General features: G+C 39.4%; 1 protein-coding gene across 1 annotated transcript in view; it reads right to left on the bottom strand.

Annotated features, from left to right (window-relative positions):
- AMPH (amphiphysin) overlaps window positions 1-20,927 on the bottom strand; it is a 210,967-nt gene that overhangs the window by 29,615 nt on the left and 160,425 nt on the right. Inside the window, exons 12-16 of the mRNA XM_065939340.1 lie at window positions 17,963-18,079; window positions 13,741-13,764; window positions 11,658-11,681; window positions 8,832-8,864; window positions 1,712-1,759 (exon numbers count right to left, since the gene is read on the bottom strand). Coding sequence (XP_065795412.1) covers window positions 1,712-1,759; window positions 8,832-8,864; window positions 11,658-11,681; window positions 13,741-13,764; window positions 17,963-18,079 — 246 coding nt within the window. The remainder of the gene's footprint in view (window positions 1-1,711; window positions 1,760-8,831; window positions 8,865-11,657; window positions 11,682-13,740; window positions 13,765-17,962; window positions 18,080-20,927) is intronic.

Below are 20,927 nucleotides of genomic sequence, written 5' to 3'. Positions count from 1 at the left end.
TTAAGGGTCTAGGTACATTCCAATATGGTAACTGCCTTCTCCAAACTCAAGACAGCTACTCTAATGAGAACTTCAAAGGGCCATGGAGGCAATCCTGAGTCCAGAGTAGGGTTTGCAGATTCAACAGGGTTTAAACTTGTGCTCAAGGGATATCTCATGGAGCCACAAGATGAAGACTAGGGAGATGTGCAGCTGACTACCAACTTCAGCCTCTGCTTTGCTTAGATCAGTCAATGAACCCATGTTCAGATATTGTTCTGCTTCTGGGAAGATGCTATACAAATGCAACTCAGTGGATGAGGTTCACTGTGCAGTCCTTCATAGCACAGAGCCAACACTAGCAGCATCTGCAGTGCTGGGCATGACACAGCTAAGCTCCCCAATGGAAAGAAGGTACAAGAAATATGCTTCAGAAAACACAGATAAAGAGAAGAGAAGGGCACACATGGAAGCTCCTAGAACCAGCTGTGTGTGGGGGGGTGGTAAGGAGATGTTCAGAGAAACTTAAAAACCACTGGATTCTGTGCCAGAAATTTGTAATTGCAGTAGATGTGAATTTACTGATGACCCATTGCCTTTTTTTTTACAGCAGTATTTCTCCATTTTTTAACTCATTCACAATTGATAATTAAAAATCTCAACCTCCAATGTCAGTATAACCCTTACTCCATCACCCAGACTGAAAACCACCAATGATCATGAAACATAAGTCTCTCTGGCTCCATTATTAACACCAATATAGTATGAATTTTAAACATTTAACTCTTCATTTGCAGGCATCACAGACTTCACCTTTTACCTGGTTACCCAAAAGGCAAAAATACACCCATCTATGGACAGAGTGTTAGAGAAACACTTGTCTTTGAAAAATGGACAATTAACCTTCCCGAGCAGAAATCCTTTCTTAGAAGTGAAATCATCTAAAAGGAAAAATTCATTCTATTTAAATCCAATTCTGAGTTTCTAAAGTGAAAGCCAGAAGCTGGGATAATTCTATGCCACTCCCACAGGGAAAGCAGTGCGCTACAAATAACCTTCCTGAACTAATCCTCTAGGAGCCTAAATCCTCCACAGTGTAGCACTGACAAGCTCTGTGACATCACTCAAGGTCTCTTCGTTCAGCCTGAGTAGTAAGCTGCTGCTACATGTTTCCTGTGATAACCAATCTTGCAAGAATCTCCTCTAACACCCAGAGTAACCTTTCTGCTTCCTACTCACTCCCGAGCTAAATTTTTCTCTTTATCTCATTTGGCAGCAAAGTAGGCATCACATCTCTACCATGAATTACTTCTTTCTACAGGTCACAAAAAGAAGGGAGGAGATGAGAGATGAAGCAGCTCGGGTTCAAAAAAAAGCAAGGATTTATTCTGAAGCATGAATTCTTGAGGCAATTTCGTTGTCAGTCCTGTAGCACAAGTTATAGTTACACAGAAACATCCATGTTCTTGAATGACTAGACTTCATGTTCCATCGAAGCCCATAATCAGGATACTTTGATTTTTGCCAGGATCACTGTGCCTTTACAAATAGAAGCAACCACATTCAAAGTCACATGATTTTTCAGGAGCTTTCCTTCCTATTTTCTAGAAAAGAGAGAGCTACAGAAACCACACTCTGAATATTCAAGCTCTAAATTACCTACAATGATCAACCTTGGAACATTTGGTGGTAATGAAAAATTTTCCCAAAACACAAACCAAAATCAACTCACCATGTTGAACATACTCTGGTCTGCCTGCATAGTGAACAATGAAGTATCCTGGAGTTGAAAAGTGGGGACAAAGTAGAAGATTCCAGATTATTAGGGTTTCAGTTAATTTGCCAAAAGAGCAACAGCAAAGATATCATTTAAATCAGTTTCTATTAATTGCGGCAACAAATATAAAGATTCATTTGTCTCGTTTAGTTTAAATCAAAAGCAAAAAATTCAAATATAATTTCTGACAGTAGTTATTTTAAATATAAATCTGAGCTAGCAGAAATCAATAATATGATGAGAGGCATTCAACAAAGGGCAGAATTTTCAGAGGCATTATTGGTCTGCAGCTTCTCTCCAGGACATCAGCACTGAGTTAGAATTTAGTGGATCTAAGCTACAAATTTAAGCATATTAAATGTTGGATTCTTAATCTTATTGTTTCATCAAAGTGTGACATCTATAAATTAATTATGAGCCATAATTTAAAAATTGTATGCAATATATTCATTTGGGATATGGATTGTAAAAAAAATCAAGTTGGAGACAAGCTAAGGGAACAGTGATCTCAGGGAGTATTTTCATTCCCCATTATACAGGTAACCTGGCTTTTACCCTCCAGACAAGAAACCAGAAGAGTCTTTCCTGGGTAATCTAACCAGTTCAAAGGGAAAAAAAGTCCCTAAAAAATCAGATATCAACGGTTCTCCCAAAGAAAAGATGAGCCAGTGACATTTGGTCAAAGATGGAGGATTGCACACAGGCATTTACCTCTGTTGCCTCCAGAATCCAAACCAGATAACAAGATGAAAATTGATTTTTAAAGGCATAAACCCATGAGGGTAAAAAGAATGGAAAAAAACAACCACAACAAAATTTTGAAATTAAAAAGCAAATGAACGAGCAGTAACTTGGAGGATCTAAAGTCTGTACTGTAAGTTGATGTAGAAATGCCAAAAACAACCCAGTTTATTACTCATAAATCCCAATGGATCAACAAGTAGATGGACCTAGACAGTGTAATACAGAGTGAAGTAAGTCAGAAAGAGAAAATCAAATACTGTATATTAACACATATATGTGGAATCTAGAAAAATAGTACAGATGATCTTATTTACAAAACCAAAATAGAGACAGACATAGAAAACAAATGTGTGGATACCAAAGCAGGAGAGAGAGGAGTTCGGATGAACTGGGAGATTGTGGTTGACATATATACACTATTTATACTATGTATAAAATCAAAGGAGTATATTGTCACCCTGCTTATTTAACTTATATGCAGAGTACATGGTGTGAAATGCCACACTGGATGAAGAAAAGCTGGAATCAAGATTGTCGGCAGAAATATCAATAACCTCAGATATACAGATGACACCACCCTTATGGCAGAAAGCAAAGAACTAAAGAGCCTCTTGATGAAAGTGAAAGAGGAGAGTGAAACACCTGGCTTAAAACTCAACGGTCAAAAAACCAAGATCATGGCATCTGGTCCCATCACTTCACGGCAAATAGATGCAGAAACAATGGAAACGGTGAGAAACTTTACTTTCTTGGGCTCCAAAATCACTGCAAAGGGTGACTGCAGCCATGAAATTAAAAGATGCTTGCTCCTTGGAAGAAAAGCTATGACCAACCTAGACAGCATATTAAAAAGCAGAGACATTACTCTGCCGACAAAGGTCCATCTAGTCAAAGCTATGGTTTTCCCAGTAGTCAGGTATGGAGGAGAGATTTGGACTATAAAGAAAGCTGAGCACAGAAGAATTGATACTTTTGACTGTGGTGTTGGAGAAGACTCTTGAGAGTCCCTTGGACAGTGAGGAGATCAAGTCAGTCAATCCTAAAGGAAATCAATCCTGAATATTCATTGGAAGGACTGATGCTGAAGCTGAAACTCCAATACTTTGGTGACCTGATGCGAAGAACTGACTCACTGGAAAAGATCCTGATGCTGGGAAAGACTGAAGACAGGAGGAGAAGAGGACGACAGAGGATGAGATGGTTGGATGGCATCACCAATTCGATGGACAGGAGTTTGAGCAAACTCCAGGGATTGTTGATGGACAGGGAAGCCTGGTATGCTGCAGCCCATGGGGTCGCAGTCAGACACAAGTGAGAGACTGAATTGAACTGAACTGAGCTGAATGAGAACCTATGGTATAGCTCAGGGAACTCTACTCGGCATTCTATGGTGACCGACATGGAAAAGAAATCCTCCAAAAAACAGGGGATATGTGTATACATACAGCTGATTCACTTTTCTGTACAGCAGAAACTAACACAGCATTATAAACAACTACACTCTAATACAAATTAATTTAAAAGAGAATTATAAACTAGGTACCATGAGAAATGGAAGTGAGGGTGGTACAAAAGCCAGGGGAACTGGTTGAAAGTCTACTGAATATTACTTAGACCTGGAGATAGTCTCATATTTGAAAACCAAGCAACACCCTTTGCCCCTATTTTCAGAGGCTGAAACAGAGGGTCTCTGGAGTCTCTGGACTGGGGGACACACAGGAAAGTATATTAGGAAAGCAGAGGAATTAATTGAATATTTACATAATAGAGACAAGGGCTCCTCCACCCCCAACTACTTGCCCATTCAACTCCAATTAACCTGGCAACCAGGCTTGAACCCTGTACTCCCCCTCCGGCCCCCACATACCCAGACAGGAGACCAGAAGAGAGAAACATGACCAGCATGAGAGAGAAGGAAAAAAAGTCAAAAGGATCTGATACCAGGAACTCCTCAACAGAAAAGATGAGCCAGAAAATCCTACAACAAAATCCATAGTCAATGAGTCCCGTCTACTTGTACAAGTCTATCAGTTTTTCAGTGACCTCCTCTTAAAGAGACAGCCAAGGTCACCAGACATTTGAGGAGTCTCAAATATTCAAGGGAGATTGAATAGCTTTTAAAAAGTGGAAGAAACAAAGACTTTACACCTTTGGGAATTATTAATACCCTTGGAGATATAGTGGAAGATGGTATATTCATAACATAAGAAGATGCTATTCAAAAAGAAATATTCAGTAACAAAAAGCTTATGGGAATTTAAATATATAGAGAGAAGTTAAAAAAATCTGTTAGAAAAGTTGGAAAGCATAGAAAGAGAAAAGGAAAAAGCAAAAAAAAAAAAAAAATAGGAAGACTAGCTCAAAAAGTCAGAACATGAAAAAGAGAAGTGTTGCAGAACAAGAAAACAAAAAAATATGCAATTTTCAGATTAAAAGGGTCTAGTACAATGTATGAAAATAGATGCCGACCATAGTACATCATTGTAAAATTTTAGAAACATGCATATAAAGATTACATAGACTTGCAGAGAGAAAAAGGTGACAGGGGTATACAAGCACACAGAGAAATAGAGAGATAGGGTTTCTTACAAAACATTAAGAATCAAAATGACAGTTTCTCATCAAAGACAAATCCTATATGGTATCACTCATATGTGGGATCTTAAAAAAATGATACAAATGAACTTATTTACAAAAAATAAACAGATTCAGAGACATAGAAAACAAACATGGCTACCAAAGGGGAAAGGCAGGGACAGATAAATTAGGAGTTTGGGATTAACAGGTGCACGCTACTATATACAAAATAAACAAGGTCCTACTACATATAGAACAGGGAACTATACTCAATACTCTGTGATTAAACCACAATGGAAAGGAATAGGGAAAAGACTATATATTTGCATAACTGAATCACTTCACTGCACACCTGAAACTAACACAACATTGAAAATCAATTATACTTCAATAAAGTTATTTATTAAATGTTAAAAAAGATGTACCCAAATTCTTGAAGAGATGGGAATACCAGACCACCTGACCTGTCTCTTGAGAAACCTGTATGCAGATCAGGAAGCAACAGTTAGAACTGTACGTGGAACAACAGACTGGTTCCAAATAGGAAAAGGAGTACATCAAGGCTGTATATTGTCACCCTGCTTATTTAACTTATATGCAGAGTACATTATGAGAAATGCTGGGCTGGAAGAAGCACAAGCTGGAATCAAGATTGCCAGGAGAAATATCAATAACCTCAGATATGCAGATGACACCACCCTCATGGCAGAAAGTGAAGAGGAACTAAAGAGCCTCTTGATGAAAGTGAAAGAGGATAGTGAAAAAGTTGGCTTAAAGCTTAACATTCAGAAAACTAAGATCATGGCATCTGGTCCCATAACTTCATGGGAAATAGATGGGGAAACAGTGGAAACAGTATCAGACTTTATTTTTTGGGGCTCCAAAATCACTGCAGATGGTGATTGCAGCCATGAAATTAAAAGACGCTTACTCCTTGGAAGGAAAGTTATGACCAACCTAGACAGCAAATTAAAAAGCAGAGACATTACTTTGCCAACAAAGTTCTGTCTGGTCAAGGCTATGGTTTTTTCAGTGGTCATGTATGGATGTGAGAGTTGGACTGTGAAGAAAGCTGAGCGCCAAAGAATTGATGCTTTTGAACTGTGGTGTTGGAGAAGACTCTTGAGGTCCCCTTGGACTGCAAGGAGATCCAAGCAGTCCATCCTAAAGGAGATCAGTTCTGGGTGTTCTTTGGAAGGACTGATGCTGAAGCTAAAACTTCAATACTTTGGCCACCTCATGTGAAGAGTTGACTCATTGGAAAAGACCCTGATGCTGGGGACAGGAGGAGAAGGGGACGACAGAGGATGAGATGGTTGGATGGCATCACCGACTCTATGGACATGAGTTTGGGTAAACTCAGGGAGTTGGTGATGGACAGGGAAGCCTGGTGTGCTGCGATTCATGGGGTTGCAAAGAGTCAGACACGACTGAGCGATTGAACTGAACTGAACTGAACTGAACTGATGGAAACGAAAGAGAAATGACATTTTTCACTGGCAACACTAGGAGATAGAATTGAGTGGAACGATGGCTTCAAAATTCTAAGGGAAAATAGCTTATAACTTATAATATCCAAACAGTCTATTAGGTACATGAGGACAGAGATACTTTCAAATACAGGAGGTCACAAATACATGCGTCTTGTGCACACTTTTCTCAGGAAGTTACTGAAGGATGAGCTCTATCCAAATAAGGGATTTAATCCCAGATGAGGGTGACTTGTATCCTGAAAAGAGTGGATGGACAGAACAGAGGTGAGACCACCCCCACAGAAGATGTGATGGGAGACCCTGTGATTATACCTGTGGCAAGTCATAACCATAGCATTTCCAGGTCTGATTAGAACAGTCCCGAAGAACAGTTTCAATGTTCAATAGGATGAAACTTAATGAATGTTTAATGTTTTGTGAAAGAGAGGAGATTTCTATAACCACAGAATATGTGGTTGAATTAGTAATAAGTACCCAGAAAATGAAACAAACAAAGAAGGTCACAAATAAACAAGCTCACAAACAAGATCCTACAATTCCTTCTTCCAAGGAAAAAAATGTTAGCCTAAAAGGTATGTAAATTTCATCACTTGACCAATAAGAGCATTTATAGCATCATAATAACCCCACCACTGACTGGCTGGCTGGCTATCATGTCACTGGAAGGGCAGGAAGCAGAGAGAGAGATGTGAACGCTGAGGGCAGCAGACTGAAGACACTTGAGGCTTCCAGAGTGATGCTGCTGCTGCTGCTGCTAAGTTGCTTCAGTCGTGTCTGACTCTGTGCGACCCCACAGATGGCAGCCCAACAGGCTCCGCCGTCCCTGGGATTTTTCACGCAAGAATACTGGAGTGGGTTGCCATTTCCTTCTCCAATGCATGAAAGTGAAAAGTGAAAGTGAAGTCACTCAGTCGTGTCTGACTCTTAGCAACCCCATGGACTGCAGCCTACCAGGCTCCTCTGTCCATGGGATTTTCCAGGCAAGAGTACTGGAGTGGGGTGCCATTGCCTTCTCCAAGAGATGAGTCCATAACTAATGCTTTGGAAATCAAGAAGGAGCATTATAAGAAAGTCGTAACACACGTGGTGGTGAAACCAGAGAATCTGCTACAAGGTGTGAAAATATTTTCCTCTAAGAAGCAGGAAATGTAGGTAGGGGGTATAAGATGGCCTGAAGTTTAAAGTTTCTGCTTTTCTTTAATAAAAAAAAAAAATCCTTTTAAATTGTGCTACTCTTTAAAAGATGTGCATTTATAACTGATAAAAATACAAACTTTAAAAATGAGACATGAATAACTGTTCTTAAAACCCAATCTTTTGAAAGAGTTTGCTTCTATGGAAAGATACAAAAGAGTTTGCTTCTATGGAAAGATACATTATCATCTGTGTGTGTGTGTGTATCTATATTCAGGTGCAGGTGTGTGAGTGGGTTTTCTCTTTTTATAGATAACATGTGGTAAAGTAGTCAAACTTTTAAATGGAGAAATTCTGAAGGCTGAAATTCAAAACTGTTCGTGTCTAAGATCTGAGACAAAACACTCATCACAGATAGGCAGATACATGAAGTTTCCCTTGAAGAAGTTTTCAGAACTTATTCCATGACTTGATAGCCATGTGGTCTGCTTTTCATATGGGTTACGCTGTCCATCTGCTGGGACACATACAGTGAATGGAACGGTCCATTGTGTGGCCCCTCCTTCACAGACTTCCAAGGAAAATGCTGACTTATTGGCCAGAGCCAACCTGGTCAGTGGTTTGTGATCTCCCAATGGCTCCTATCTGAAGAACCACTGAAAAAATAAGGTTCTGTGTAGTATGACTCTTAAATGAACCTTTAGAAGGAGGCTCCTAAAAATCACTTATATTGTCTAAAGAGCCATCACATTAGATCAAACCAATCTTCTTTTCCAACAGCTGAGCCTAGCGGATCTCTCAGATTAAGACAACTTCAAATTTCTAGTGGAGGAATCATCAGAATTCCATAGTATACCTTATTACCAATAGCCAATTAGTGTCATGGAGCACTTAGTATGTGCCAGGCTGCTAGAGTAAGTCTCTGCACTGGCATCTCACTTAGCCTTCACAACAACCCTGCAACCTTACTACTATTACTATTTCCATTACTAAGTTCACAAGAAGTGGGGTCAAGTTTTATATTGACATACTTAAACATTATGCTATTCCAGTGATCAGAGGTTCCATATTTTTAAAATTTGCAATGTTCCCAACTGATGAATTTTACCAGTAAGTCAGTTTCTTACCTGGGTGAATCCATTAAATGAACCTCCAGAAGCCTAAACAGAAATGGAAATCAGAGTATGTTATTTTTTTTTTTCGTTACTTCTGTAAGATTGGTAAATGTCTATTACACAAGTGGGAAACTGAAGACCACCACAAATTTTAAAATAATACAAAAGTTTTCCTAAGCATTCAAATGCTTAGGAAATGGAAATGGCCATACTGTATTATTTTAAATAGGCTGACAAAAAAGGGAAACATTCGTTTTATAATAATTGCTGGTATGTGGCTAACCAAAACTTACTTTCCTAATGACGAGAACATGATTCCATACAAGAGCCATGAGGGTTTAAACAGTTCTTTTTTTAGCCATCAATAGACTCTAGAAGCACATCCAGTATTTTTCTCTAAATACATCACTTTAATGAACAGCTATTATGAGATTTTATAGTTTCAATGGACCTTGGTAGAAATGTTTCATGTGCTTTTATTGGGGTGTAACCACTTTAGGAACAGTAAATTAGTCTGGTTTTTTAATATATTTTAGTGCTTGAACGATAAAACTGAAAGTAGAAAGAATAAACACAATAAATGGGATGGTAAGATAGACTCTCATCAATTCCCAACACAATCATTCTACTTTTTCTCTTGTCATTTTGGTTGTCTTTTTGGTCTGTTTTTTGTCAACCTATTTGTGTTTGGTTTGCCCAGATTTCAAGAGGTACATGACAATCTTTCAAGGAGATGAGGGAGACCTTGGAGAAGACAGAGAAGGATGATGAAGTAGGTGAGAAACATTAGGAAAAGCAGCCTACAGAAGTCTTTGGCTAATCTATACTACAAACTGGGGTAAGTACCTCTTCTTTATCAGCCTCTATTTCCTGGTACAACAATCCATATCTCTGGTTAGCAATTTCATCTTCAGACAAATCTGAGTTGTTGGTGTCATTGTCTTGGGGACTAGCAGAACTCTCAGTGCTAGCAATCTGGGAGGCTCCCAGAACCAGCGGTCTAGCTACCTCTTGGCTTAGTTCCCAACAGCTAACAATGACTTGTTCCCCACCTACATCTGCAGGTAAATCCACCTCCAGCCCTTTCTCGCTTCCAACTGTACCTAAGCGTTCCCTGCAATTATCTAAGCCTTCTATATCTCTGGTAGGCCAGTGGTTAACAGAATCAAGACAACTGGCAAATCCACTTGCTTGGCCATCTGGTATACCAGAGAATTCTACCATTTCTACACTATTCCCTGCTGAATCCAAGCTTGGCTGTCGGCTTTGACCTGGATCTGTTTCCCAAGCCTCTGTTTTTGCAATTCCTGGTAAGTTAATGGTTTGGCTACAGTTCCTAGTCACTGTCCTTTCAGGTCCCTCTATTAATGAATCCTCTGTCTTACACAAACCCCAGTCTCTTCTGTTTACATCAGTTCCCAGAGTAGAATTAAGATCTGGCCCAGACTGAGTTGCTGCTTCATGTGTTACTGATAAAACAACAGCCTGATTTCCATCCCTGTCAGCTCCAAAAGCATGGAACACAGCCTCACACTGAATCTCTTTAGCATCTGTACTACCCTGTGGTGAGTGACACATTATATTATGGTTAGGAGGGTCTATTAATTTTTTCTCTTTGTCTTTTCCAGCTAAGAACCACCCCTCTGGGCTGGCATCTTCAGTATTAGACACAGAGTCAGCCTGGGGAGGCAGATTCAAACTATCTGTGTGACTGGCACCATTAGCTCCAGAACCCTCTATAATTTCACAATTACTTACTACTACTTGATTCCCTTCATCTAGCCCTTGGGCTCTGTCACTAAACTCATCTGCTTGATCTACATTTTTCATGTCTTTTTCTAATATGTCAGTTTTCTCAAGACACTTTTCATCAGTCTTTATGCTTTCTTCACACCCAGCACTCAGATATTTCCTAGTTTCCTCTTCATTGATTTTTAACGTCTCCTGGTCTTGCTTTCCTAGTGTCTTAAAAAGATCTACTACTCCATTTCCTGTACTTTCACATGTTCTCTCTTCAAATTCCTCTGTCCCTTCTAGGTCCTTGACACCAGTAGTTCCAGCCTCTACCTTTTCACATGTCTCCACACCTGCCCAGATAGAATCTTCTGTCTTCTGGTTTCCTTCCTCTTCTTCTGACTTTTTAACATCTTCTTGACTTTCTTTGACCAGGCCACTAGTTTCCATGGCTGGTATCTCTGAGTCGGGTAAATCACAAAGATGCTCCATCTCCACACAAGCAGCCCCAGGGATGGGGTTTGGGGGCAGTTGTTCATCTCCACGTGGAGGGGCTGGCTCCAGGACATGTTCACCCTGTCCAGCTATGGTATGCCAGTCAGCAGAAGGAAGCATTCCGGTGGAAAATCCCAGGTCCTGCTCTGCTTCAGAGAGACATGCAGAGTCTTCCTGCGACCCATCTTGGGTAGTTTTCTGGCTGAAATTGTCTGTACTAGCATCGGGACCCCAAATAATTGCACCTAAATCAATCTGAGATCTTTGAATTTCTTCGGTCAACCCACTGTCTGGAGTTTCCTCCATGATCAGGTTACACAGGGAAAGACTTTTTGAAGAATCAGTCTTTAGAGTATGCAGAAGAGCAAAGGAAAAAAAAAACATAAGATGAAATAGATCATGGTAAGATTTGATGAGAAACATAAAAGTCTTCAATAGAGAGGCACCAGTTAAATAAAGCTAGACAGTATGTAAATTAAATTGTGTAAGGCTACATCTGTGACTAGCAATGCCATGAGAAATGAAAGCTCACTCTAAGATAATACACTATGTATATACAATGTATATTAAATATGAAAAAAATCCAGAATTTTCTGGATATTTACCTACCGGCTGTACCAAATCAGTGCTTGTCTGTATGAATAAAAAAATAATAATAAATAAGCATATGCATGATCATAAGGCAAGAAAACAAAATTTCCTAGCACATTAAAATCTCATGCTGACCAAAATCAACATGCCATTGACGACTCTGACTTTTATTGGTTTGAGATTAAGTTTTGAAATTTGTTTTGCAATAGAAATGAGTTTTGTTTCACTATTGTGAAGACTACACAATTGAAACATGAAGCTAGCCCGTCATTTTCTAAAATCAACAAACACGTTTTATGCCTATTACATGGCTTTTGCTTTAACAGACTCTGAAATGCAAACTTTCAAATAATGAAGCAAGCCTGAGGACACCAGAACAAGATCAAGCATTAGCAGCCACAAAATTACACAGAATCATATGCTCTGAAATAATATCAGAATCAAATCTTTCTCAAACTCATCCTGCCCTTGGTTCTGCCTTTGAGGTAGTGTTTGGATGGAGGATGATATGATGAACTAATCACTCTGCTGCCTGGAGGATCTTCCTCTCATTCTCCCCCTGACCTGGAAGACTTGTCTGCACACAAAGGAGTAACACCTGAGACGATCAAGAAATATGAGCAATTATGTCCAGGGATCTGTTGTCTTACAATCTTGTCATTGCTACCATTCCTAGCATATTTGCCTTCTGAATTAGTTAACACTCCTTCTAGATGGTACTTTCTCCATTCCAGTTAGGGAAAGAAAGGTGTGTTATAATTCCAACTCTCCAACTAAAGATATAAAATATTGGGATAACAAAAACTAGCTTTGTTTTCTTCATCCTTTAAAAAAAAATCAGCACAAGGTTGAGACTAGAATCCCAATGTTCTGAATGTCAGCCCTTTTTGTGACTATCCAAGTAAAATCATCTCCTTATAAAAGATGTTTTCATGCAGGAATTTTTTAGCTCTCCTCTTGAGAGCCTTCCATGATGCCTCAATCTCCTGAGGAAGGGAAGGGAATAGTCATCATTCTGTTTTGAGGGAAGAAAGGAGCAATGTCACTTCAGAATACCAGGTTCATGAATAGTTAGATCTACCCAACTTTCCTGTTGCTGTTTCACTAAAAGAGAAGAAAAGATGAAACTCAAGTTGAGCTCTTCAGACCACATGACCCAGGGCTTTTCTAAGACAGGGGAGGAAAGGGCTCAGCCCCAAGAGAAACTGGGCTTCATACGGGTGCAGTTATTTTCTTAATTTCACAGACATTGCCACCACCAAACTCTGTGCTTTAGTTTCAGTTCTCAATTTTGGAAATGTTCACCCTTGCAGATCAGATTAGCTGAATAAATAACATCAGCAGTAATATAGACTTTGTATCAATACATGACAGATACTGAGCTAAATACAAATATTATCTCCTTTAACCCTCACACAACTCTGAGGTAGGTGTCATAACCCTTATTTTACAGATGAGAAAAACTGAGGCTTCAAGAGTTTCAGAACTTGCTGAAAGTCATATTGCTATAGGAACTGCTGTGTAGACTCACATCCAAGGATGTCTGGCTCTAAAGCTCAAATCCTCTGTGACTAAGCTTCAGTGAAAATAATAATGAAAAAAAAGTGTTCCCTGGGGATTCCCCTGTTTGTCCAGTGGTTAAGACTCCTCGCTTCCACTGCAAAGGATTCAGGTTCAATCCCTGGTCTGTGACCTAGGATCTTACATGCCTCATGGCAAAAAAATTTTTTTAAATTTTAATGGTTCCCTGTGTGGAATAGCTTGTCATTTATGTTTTCTCATCCATACTTTTCATGTATTCTATAAGCAGTAACAAACATGTGTGCCCTTCACTACAACATTTCCTCTGGCCACCGATAATCAAAGAAGATGCATGAAGGGGCGCAACACTGAATTCTTGCTGAGCCAGGAGTCTGGTATTTCCTCTTTTCCTCACCACTGTTTCTGGGTGCAGATAAATGCTTAGAAATCATCAGGGAGCTGATGACTGTCATCAAAAATGTCTGGGTCTTCTTTCCATAATAGATAAAATAAAATATAACAAGGTTCCCAATGTCTAGTCATCCAGATAATTAAAATACAGAGTTCTTAGTCCTCTTACCGTCCATAGGTCCCAGGGCAATGTCTGAAAGCAAACAAACAAAAAAATACCATCAGCAGATAAACCTCACGCATGTAAAAAATACAGAGGTGATATAAGTTCTTGAAATAGAATCATAAACAACATTTCGTACAGCACTGGCCAATAGCATTTTCTTTGGTGATGAAATGTTCCATATCCATGCTGTCCAATATGGCAGCCACTAGTCACATGTGCTATTGGGACTTGAAATGTGCAAGTCTAACAGAACCAAATTTTAAATTTTACATTCTTATATTTAACTTAGATTATTGAAAATATCCACATGTGACTAGTGGCTACCATATTGGATAGCATAGGTCTAGTCAATCTGTTTTTCACTCTGTGAGTGAAATCTATATCCAAAGCATGATGAATGGGCTTACATTAATACACACACACACACACACACACACAATTAAAATGAAGTAAACAAGGTGTCCAGATATTAGAGTTTATCACATCTTTGGAGAAATGCAGATCCTAATCATTGCAAATGCTATTTCTTTTACCCCAACCCCCTATCACATTAAAGAGGATGACCTGTCTGATGGTAAATGACCTCCAGAAAAGCAATTCTTCAATATGTTGAGTCAGACAACACACAGCTCAATTAATTGGCCATCATGCAAATTAGCAGAGTGCTCCCTAAGACATGTGGCTGAATTACACTTATTCCTGGCATCTTAATTATGAAGCTTATTGATACCAGGAAATAAATCCAGATGGTTCAAAAGACTTCCACTGTGTGTAGACAGTGGAGGAGACCTCTCTTTCTTAATTTCTTTGTGACTGAGAATTATTGCTAAAGCCACATCCTTTTCTGTTCATGCCTTTGTGACTAGACTACATCCATGTTTGTTTGCTTGTTTTGAATCTCTAAATGTGAATAGAACATGAGAGCCTGGAACTTGCATGTGAAAAATATGACAGCTTCCAGATGGGATTACAGATGTCTGGTTTGGATTCTGTACTACAGAAGACGGGCCCTGTGGTCCCAGCTGAAACCCCCCTCAGGGGGTTTGGGCCTGGGCCTCCTCTAATGTCCCCCTCCCCTGCAGCTCTAGGCAGCCTGGTCGGGCTCTGGATTAGCACTCACTTGTAGAATGACAAGACAATTTGAAAGCCAGTTATTGGTACACAGAGTCCCTCTGCACCTTACATGCATTTTCTGGTTTTCTAGATGGTTTATGTTTTCTTGTTTCACAGCCCTTTAAGAATCACAGCTCCTAAAAGCTCCTACATCTCTGCATAATGCAGAAAGCACAGGCATTTTCTCTGAAAGAAGGCAGCAATGTGAAACGTCATGTTTATCACTCCTTATGATCATGTAAGGACATGTTAATTCATGTGGACACTGCAGAGATCACAGGGTGAGGTGCTCCGCAAGCAGAAAGAACAGCAATTTAAAACACAGGATCAGGTGATGGGGAAGGGAGACCACGTTAAGTCAAAGAGAGAGAAGGTAACAGAATCTAACAGTTCTGTGCTTTTTCTCATCTCAGCCTGACTTTTCTTCTTCACCAAGGAGGAGCGATGTGACTAGAGCTGGATCACAGGTCAATGCTGCAGTGAGGTGACTCAATTACGGCCACTGGGAAGCCAGAGCAGTTTATCACCTAGCCCGAGGGAAGAGTAGAGGGGCACATACAGCGTGCCCTGATGCCAGTAATGAATTTCTGCCAGAAACTAAGACCTCTGAATATTTAACCCAGGTCATTTTTTGTTGTTTAATTCTGAAAAAATCTCTTAGTCTTAAATTCCGTGATTCATGAATTCATTTAACCATGACTTGATAGAAAACAGGTTCCTCTCCTGAGTCAAACTTGCAGCCTGAAATGGTAATGGCATCTCATCCCCTGATCATCACAGCATCCACTGTGGAAAGTTTACTCCCGCCACTAACGTAGTGAGTGTTGGAGGAGAAGGCAGAAGTCCTTTGAATTCTGCTGGCTGTCTAACCCAATGAGAAAGCTCTGCCAAGGAGATATTCTGAATTATACAAACATTCATGTTTTACTTTGCTTGATCAACAAGATAGAACCCTCAAACTTGCTGACAATGATCACATTAGCATTTCCCAAAGTGAGGTTTAGGGACCACTCCCATGTATACTAAGAATGTTTCATTGGAACAGATTTCTGGGGTCAAACAAATTTGAGAAACTAAACAAATCTAAATTGTTTTGTTTTGTTTTTTTAAGTGCAGGACTTTTTGGAGCCTTTAATATTCTTGGAAGAAAAGCTCTGACCAACCTAGACAGCATATTAAAAAGCAGAGACATTACTTTGCCAACAAAGGTCTGTCTAGTCAAAACTATGGTTTTTCCAGTAGTCATGTATGAATGTGAGAGTTGGACTATAAAGAAAACTGAGCACCAAAGAATTGATGCTTTTGAACTGTGGTGTTGGAGAAGACTGTTGAGAGTCCCTTGTACTACAAGGAGATGAAACCAGTCACTCCTAAAGGAAATCAGTCCTGAAAATTCATTGGAAGGACTGATGCTGTAGCCAACTGATGTGAAGAACTGACTCACTGAAAAAGACCCTGATGCTGAGAAAGATTGAAGGCAGGAGGAGAAGGGGATGACAGAGGATGAGATGGTTGGATGGCATCACCGACTCAATGGACGTGAGTCTGAGCAAGCTCCGGGAGTTGGTGATGAACAGGAAGGCGTGGTGTACTGCAGTCCATAAGTTCGCAAAGAGTCAGACACGACTGAGCAACTGAACTAAACTGAATATGCTAAGGCATGTCATGAATATCCTAAAAGGGAATTTTAATAAAACTTCCTGAAACATTCATCTAAGAAAACCATTTTTTTTTCTAAATACCTTTCAGACTAGCATCTAATCTACTCAATCGCAGGCTTTATTGACATCTCAGATTTTTATTGTTTTAATATCACAACATGGAGGCTTGTATAAATCCAAACAAAGTGTGGATTAGCGAGACCTTTAATTACTGGAGGTCACAGTTAGCTGTCTGTGTCCCAGTGGTTTACCGTAAGGTATCAAGTAGGCCTCAAGACCAAGAAGTTGAGATGGGTCTCAATATCTAAGCTGAGTTTTGCACTACACTTGGATTAATTAATCTGAATTATATTCTAGCATCCTTGGATTTTCCCAGACTCAAATGTGAGGCCCCAATCACATCAAAAATACTGACATAAACAATTTCTGGGTAGCAAATACTTTGAGTTAACTTCCTTCCATTAGCATAGATGACTGTAAAGTAACTATATTCCTGAGAAATTACCCACAGGTCATTTCAGCACCCACTACCAGTATCCCTCTGATAGACATGATGATCATAATAACCACTGAAATGGGAAGAATGTTGAGAGTGAGGGAAGTTGTGAACATGGGTAAGCATGGATAAGCAGAGCTAACTCTGCATCAAATTATCATGAAGATCATGTAAACATCAGTGGGTGGGACCAACTGAAAGAAGCACTGACATGTATACACTACCACGTGTGAAATAGCTAGCTAGTGGGAAGCCACTCTATAGCACAGGGAGCTCAGACTGGTGCTCTGTGATGACCCGACTGGTGGGGTGTGGGGTGGGCACGGAGGGGAGGTTTAGGAGGAAGGGGGTGTATGAACATGTATAGTGATTCACACTGCTGTATAGCAGAAATTAACATAACTTTGTAAAGCAATTATACTCCAATTAAAATAAATAAATTAAAAACAAAGACCACATAGGCATCATCAGTATTAGCATCAAGTCCAGAACTATCAGGACTGAAGAAGATTCCTGTTTGGACAAAATCTCACAGTGATGGCCAGATGACTTCATTTGCAAAGTATGGGGAAAAACAGTAGAGAAAACAGTAAGAAGATTAAACCCCAAGCCAAGAGGAAGAGTCTTACTGAGGGAAGTCATAGAATGTATCATCCAAGCCTGGACACTGCTGAGTACAAATGTGGAACTATGGCTAACTCTGAGATGGAGGATTCCCGCAAACTGGAATGTGTGTTATCCCAGCTCTGTGGATACAGAAAGCTAACAGTAGGGGAGGTTGAGAATAACTGACATTGATCAAGTCCTCTTTCTACCCTTCCTTCCCATTAGGATATGTTTGTCAATTGAAAAGAAATAGTCATGTGAAAGGGAGAGGGATCAGGGAAATGCCTTCCTGAGCTTTACTAAAGGTTATAAACTATCAGCCCCAACCATCAAAAAACCCACTTGATACCTGTGACATGGGTGAGTGGGTCACTCCAGCAGAACCTGCAGGGGTCACATCAGGCTTGAAAGGATCAAAGTCCAGATCCAACAAGGTTTCTTCTTTCTTCACCTCAGGGATTTCATTCTGTTGAAATAAAATATGCATGAGCTTGAATCTGGTCAGATTTCATGATCTAATCCATGCATAATCCTCTAATTTTAGCTGATATTCCCAAAACATGCTTTGATAATTTACCATTTAGTTGGCTTATCCATGGGTTTCCAGAGTTTTATATGATGAGAGGGGAAATAGCCAACTCTGGCTAAGTATAACCCAAGTTGCTCAGGTACATGGCCCAGGCTCCAATCCTTATTCTTTGTTTAGTTCCAAGTTCAGGCAACAAGTAGAATTTTTGAAAAATGTATCCTAAAGTCACCAAAATTCAAGGAATCTCCTTCTCTGCCAGCTCAGAAAACTCAAGTCAAGATTTACAGAGAACCAAGTAGATAAAATGAGCTAAGACTTGGAACCATTACAGTAATTTCACTGCTGTGATGCCCCCTGGGAAGCTAAGATTTAAAAAGGAAGGTGTCAGTATCTATAGTGACCTCATCCCACTTGCCTCTCCCCCATCCCAGGACTCAGTTATCATATGATCCATTCTTCATCCATAATATTGTTTGCCTCAACTGCATTCATGAGGGAATGAAACAGAGGAAAACATATACCCCAGTATTCACTGAAAAATGAGCTCCTACACCAGTAACATTCTTAGATTAGAAAGAAAGCAAGCAAAATAGAGAATGAAAGTCCTGCTATAATAATAGCAAAAAATATATATAATACTGAACACTAACGTTAGTTCATTTATTATAGAAGGCATCTATGCTCACCACTATACCACCAATACACATTTATTGTGAGATCAGGATATAGCATGGGCTTGAAGTTGGTCTAACCCAGGCTTGGGTTACACAGGGATGGTCAGCCCTCATAAACTATACCACACTGGGAGAACTGAGGTCAGTTTTCACATGATTCGAGTTACATGTGTTTGGTACTCGATATAAGCCTCAATATAGACCATCCGTTGTCTAGAAATTGAGAGATCACAACAATGGATATAGTATTATATAAAAATAGAGATGTATGGAGAAAAAAATTTAAGAAACAGGAGTTGTTTTAATTAATGTTGATCATAGATATAAAACTTAAAAATTTAGAATGTATGAAAACCATAAGGGCATTACAGATAATACTTTTTTTAAGGGTATCCATATTCACTGTAGGAGGAAATCTGCTTATACATCCTGCATATTGTCTTGAGTTATCTATTCAGTAGCATGATTATTCTTCATATAGACTTTTAGAATTAACAAGGATAAAGTTCTTCTGAGATCCCTCTTTAATAATTACAACAAAACTATCAATTGATTCCCTCAGCCTCTATTAAAAATTTGCAGGAGTTTTGTTTTTCATCAATTGTATATTGGTACAAATTATACTTTTATGATTTTGCAAACACACATTACACTTAGAATGCTCCAGGCACTGCTCTATGAACTTGATACATCTGAACATTAACTCACGTTAATGCACTTTGTTGTCTTTAAAGAATTACTTAACTATCTTCCCCCAAAGCACATTTTTTGGGCACTGCTAATCCTTAAAAAAAGTCAAGGGCCAGATGGCATCATTTTCCCACTCAGGGATGAGTAGAACGGACTGAGCCAGGTTTTCTACTATCCGTTGACTCCAGTGCTATTCCAGACTGCTGCAGAGACCTGCTTCCACATCTTAGGGACCCCTGATATCTGCAAGTTCTCCATAAAAATTGAGCTACATAAATATGCCCATCAGTGCCCAAAGAGACAAACAGATCCCCTTAAGGAAGCTCAAATGGGAATTTAGAGATCAAGGGTTAAGAAAAAAACATTAGACTATACTGAGATATGCTTTGACTTTGAAATAAATCTAGGATTGCACCCCAACTTTGCCACTTGCTACTCTTGCTGGGCAGTTAATTCAGCTTCTTTGAGCCTCCATTTCTTCATGCACAAAATGAGAGTAACAATACTTAGAAAGACTACCATGAACAACAAATACAAGAAATACACTAAACATAGTATTTGAAAATATTCAATGGAAATGGAAGCCATATTGCTACTAACTGCTTTTAGTAACAATGTCGATCTATGTAAAATCACTGCCATTAAATATCCACTATACCAGTTTGGCTGCCTTCAAAAGGTGTAACTGGCTACTTTAGGCTTGATTTCTATTTGGTTTTGCTTCCTTCATCTTGAGATGTATCCCTTAAGGCACTCATATCAAATAGTAATTTAATTGAGCTACAAAAAGAGTGAAAAAAGGGTTGCCTGTTTATGCAGTATCCCTTTAAAAAGGAGCACTGAAGTACTCAGTGCTGTCACTACACGTCAAAACCCAGTGACATGTAATTTCCCCTAACATAACAGAAGAGAATTACTCTTTTCTCATTCCTTACACCTGCATCACCCCTGGAGTAGATCCAGTGAGGTCCCAACATTCTTAAAGCTTTTTGGGAGCTTGATGTCAACTACTGTTTTACCATTGAAAGTCTGGAAGAGGTGACCTGGGATGTGTATCTAAGAAAGGAGATTAGGTGTGGAGACCACAGTGAGGGAAGATACCCAATACTACCAATGATAATAATCTTCTCTGCTATATTTCATGAAGCAGCTTTTGCTGGGGACCTCTTAAGTTTACAATTAAGCTACTGGACTTCTTCCAATATAGGTGTATAATTTGAGCATAATCCTTATGCTGAGCTTTGCCTTGACCTCATGATAGATGGAGTTTACTTCCTTATCCTGTCACTTGGGGGTGACCACGTGTCATGCTTTGGCCAAAGGATGTTAGAGAACATAATGCAAGCAAAGGATAGAAATGTGCTTGAACGGTTGACTTGCTTTTTTCGGATTCCTGCCATTCATGAAAAGTACAAGCTTTG

The sequence above is a fragment of the Muntiacus reevesi genome, chromosome 6, assembly GCF_963930625.1.
Source record: "Muntiacus reevesi chromosome 6, mMunRee1.1, whole genome shotgun sequence".
In the NCBI taxonomy this organism is placed as follows: Eukaryota; Metazoa; Chordata; class Mammalia; order Artiodactyla; family Cervidae; genus Muntiacus; species Muntiacus reevesi.
The sequence above is the reverse complement of the archived record's forward strand: the minus strand, read 5'-3'. Positions and strand labels throughout refer to the sequence as shown.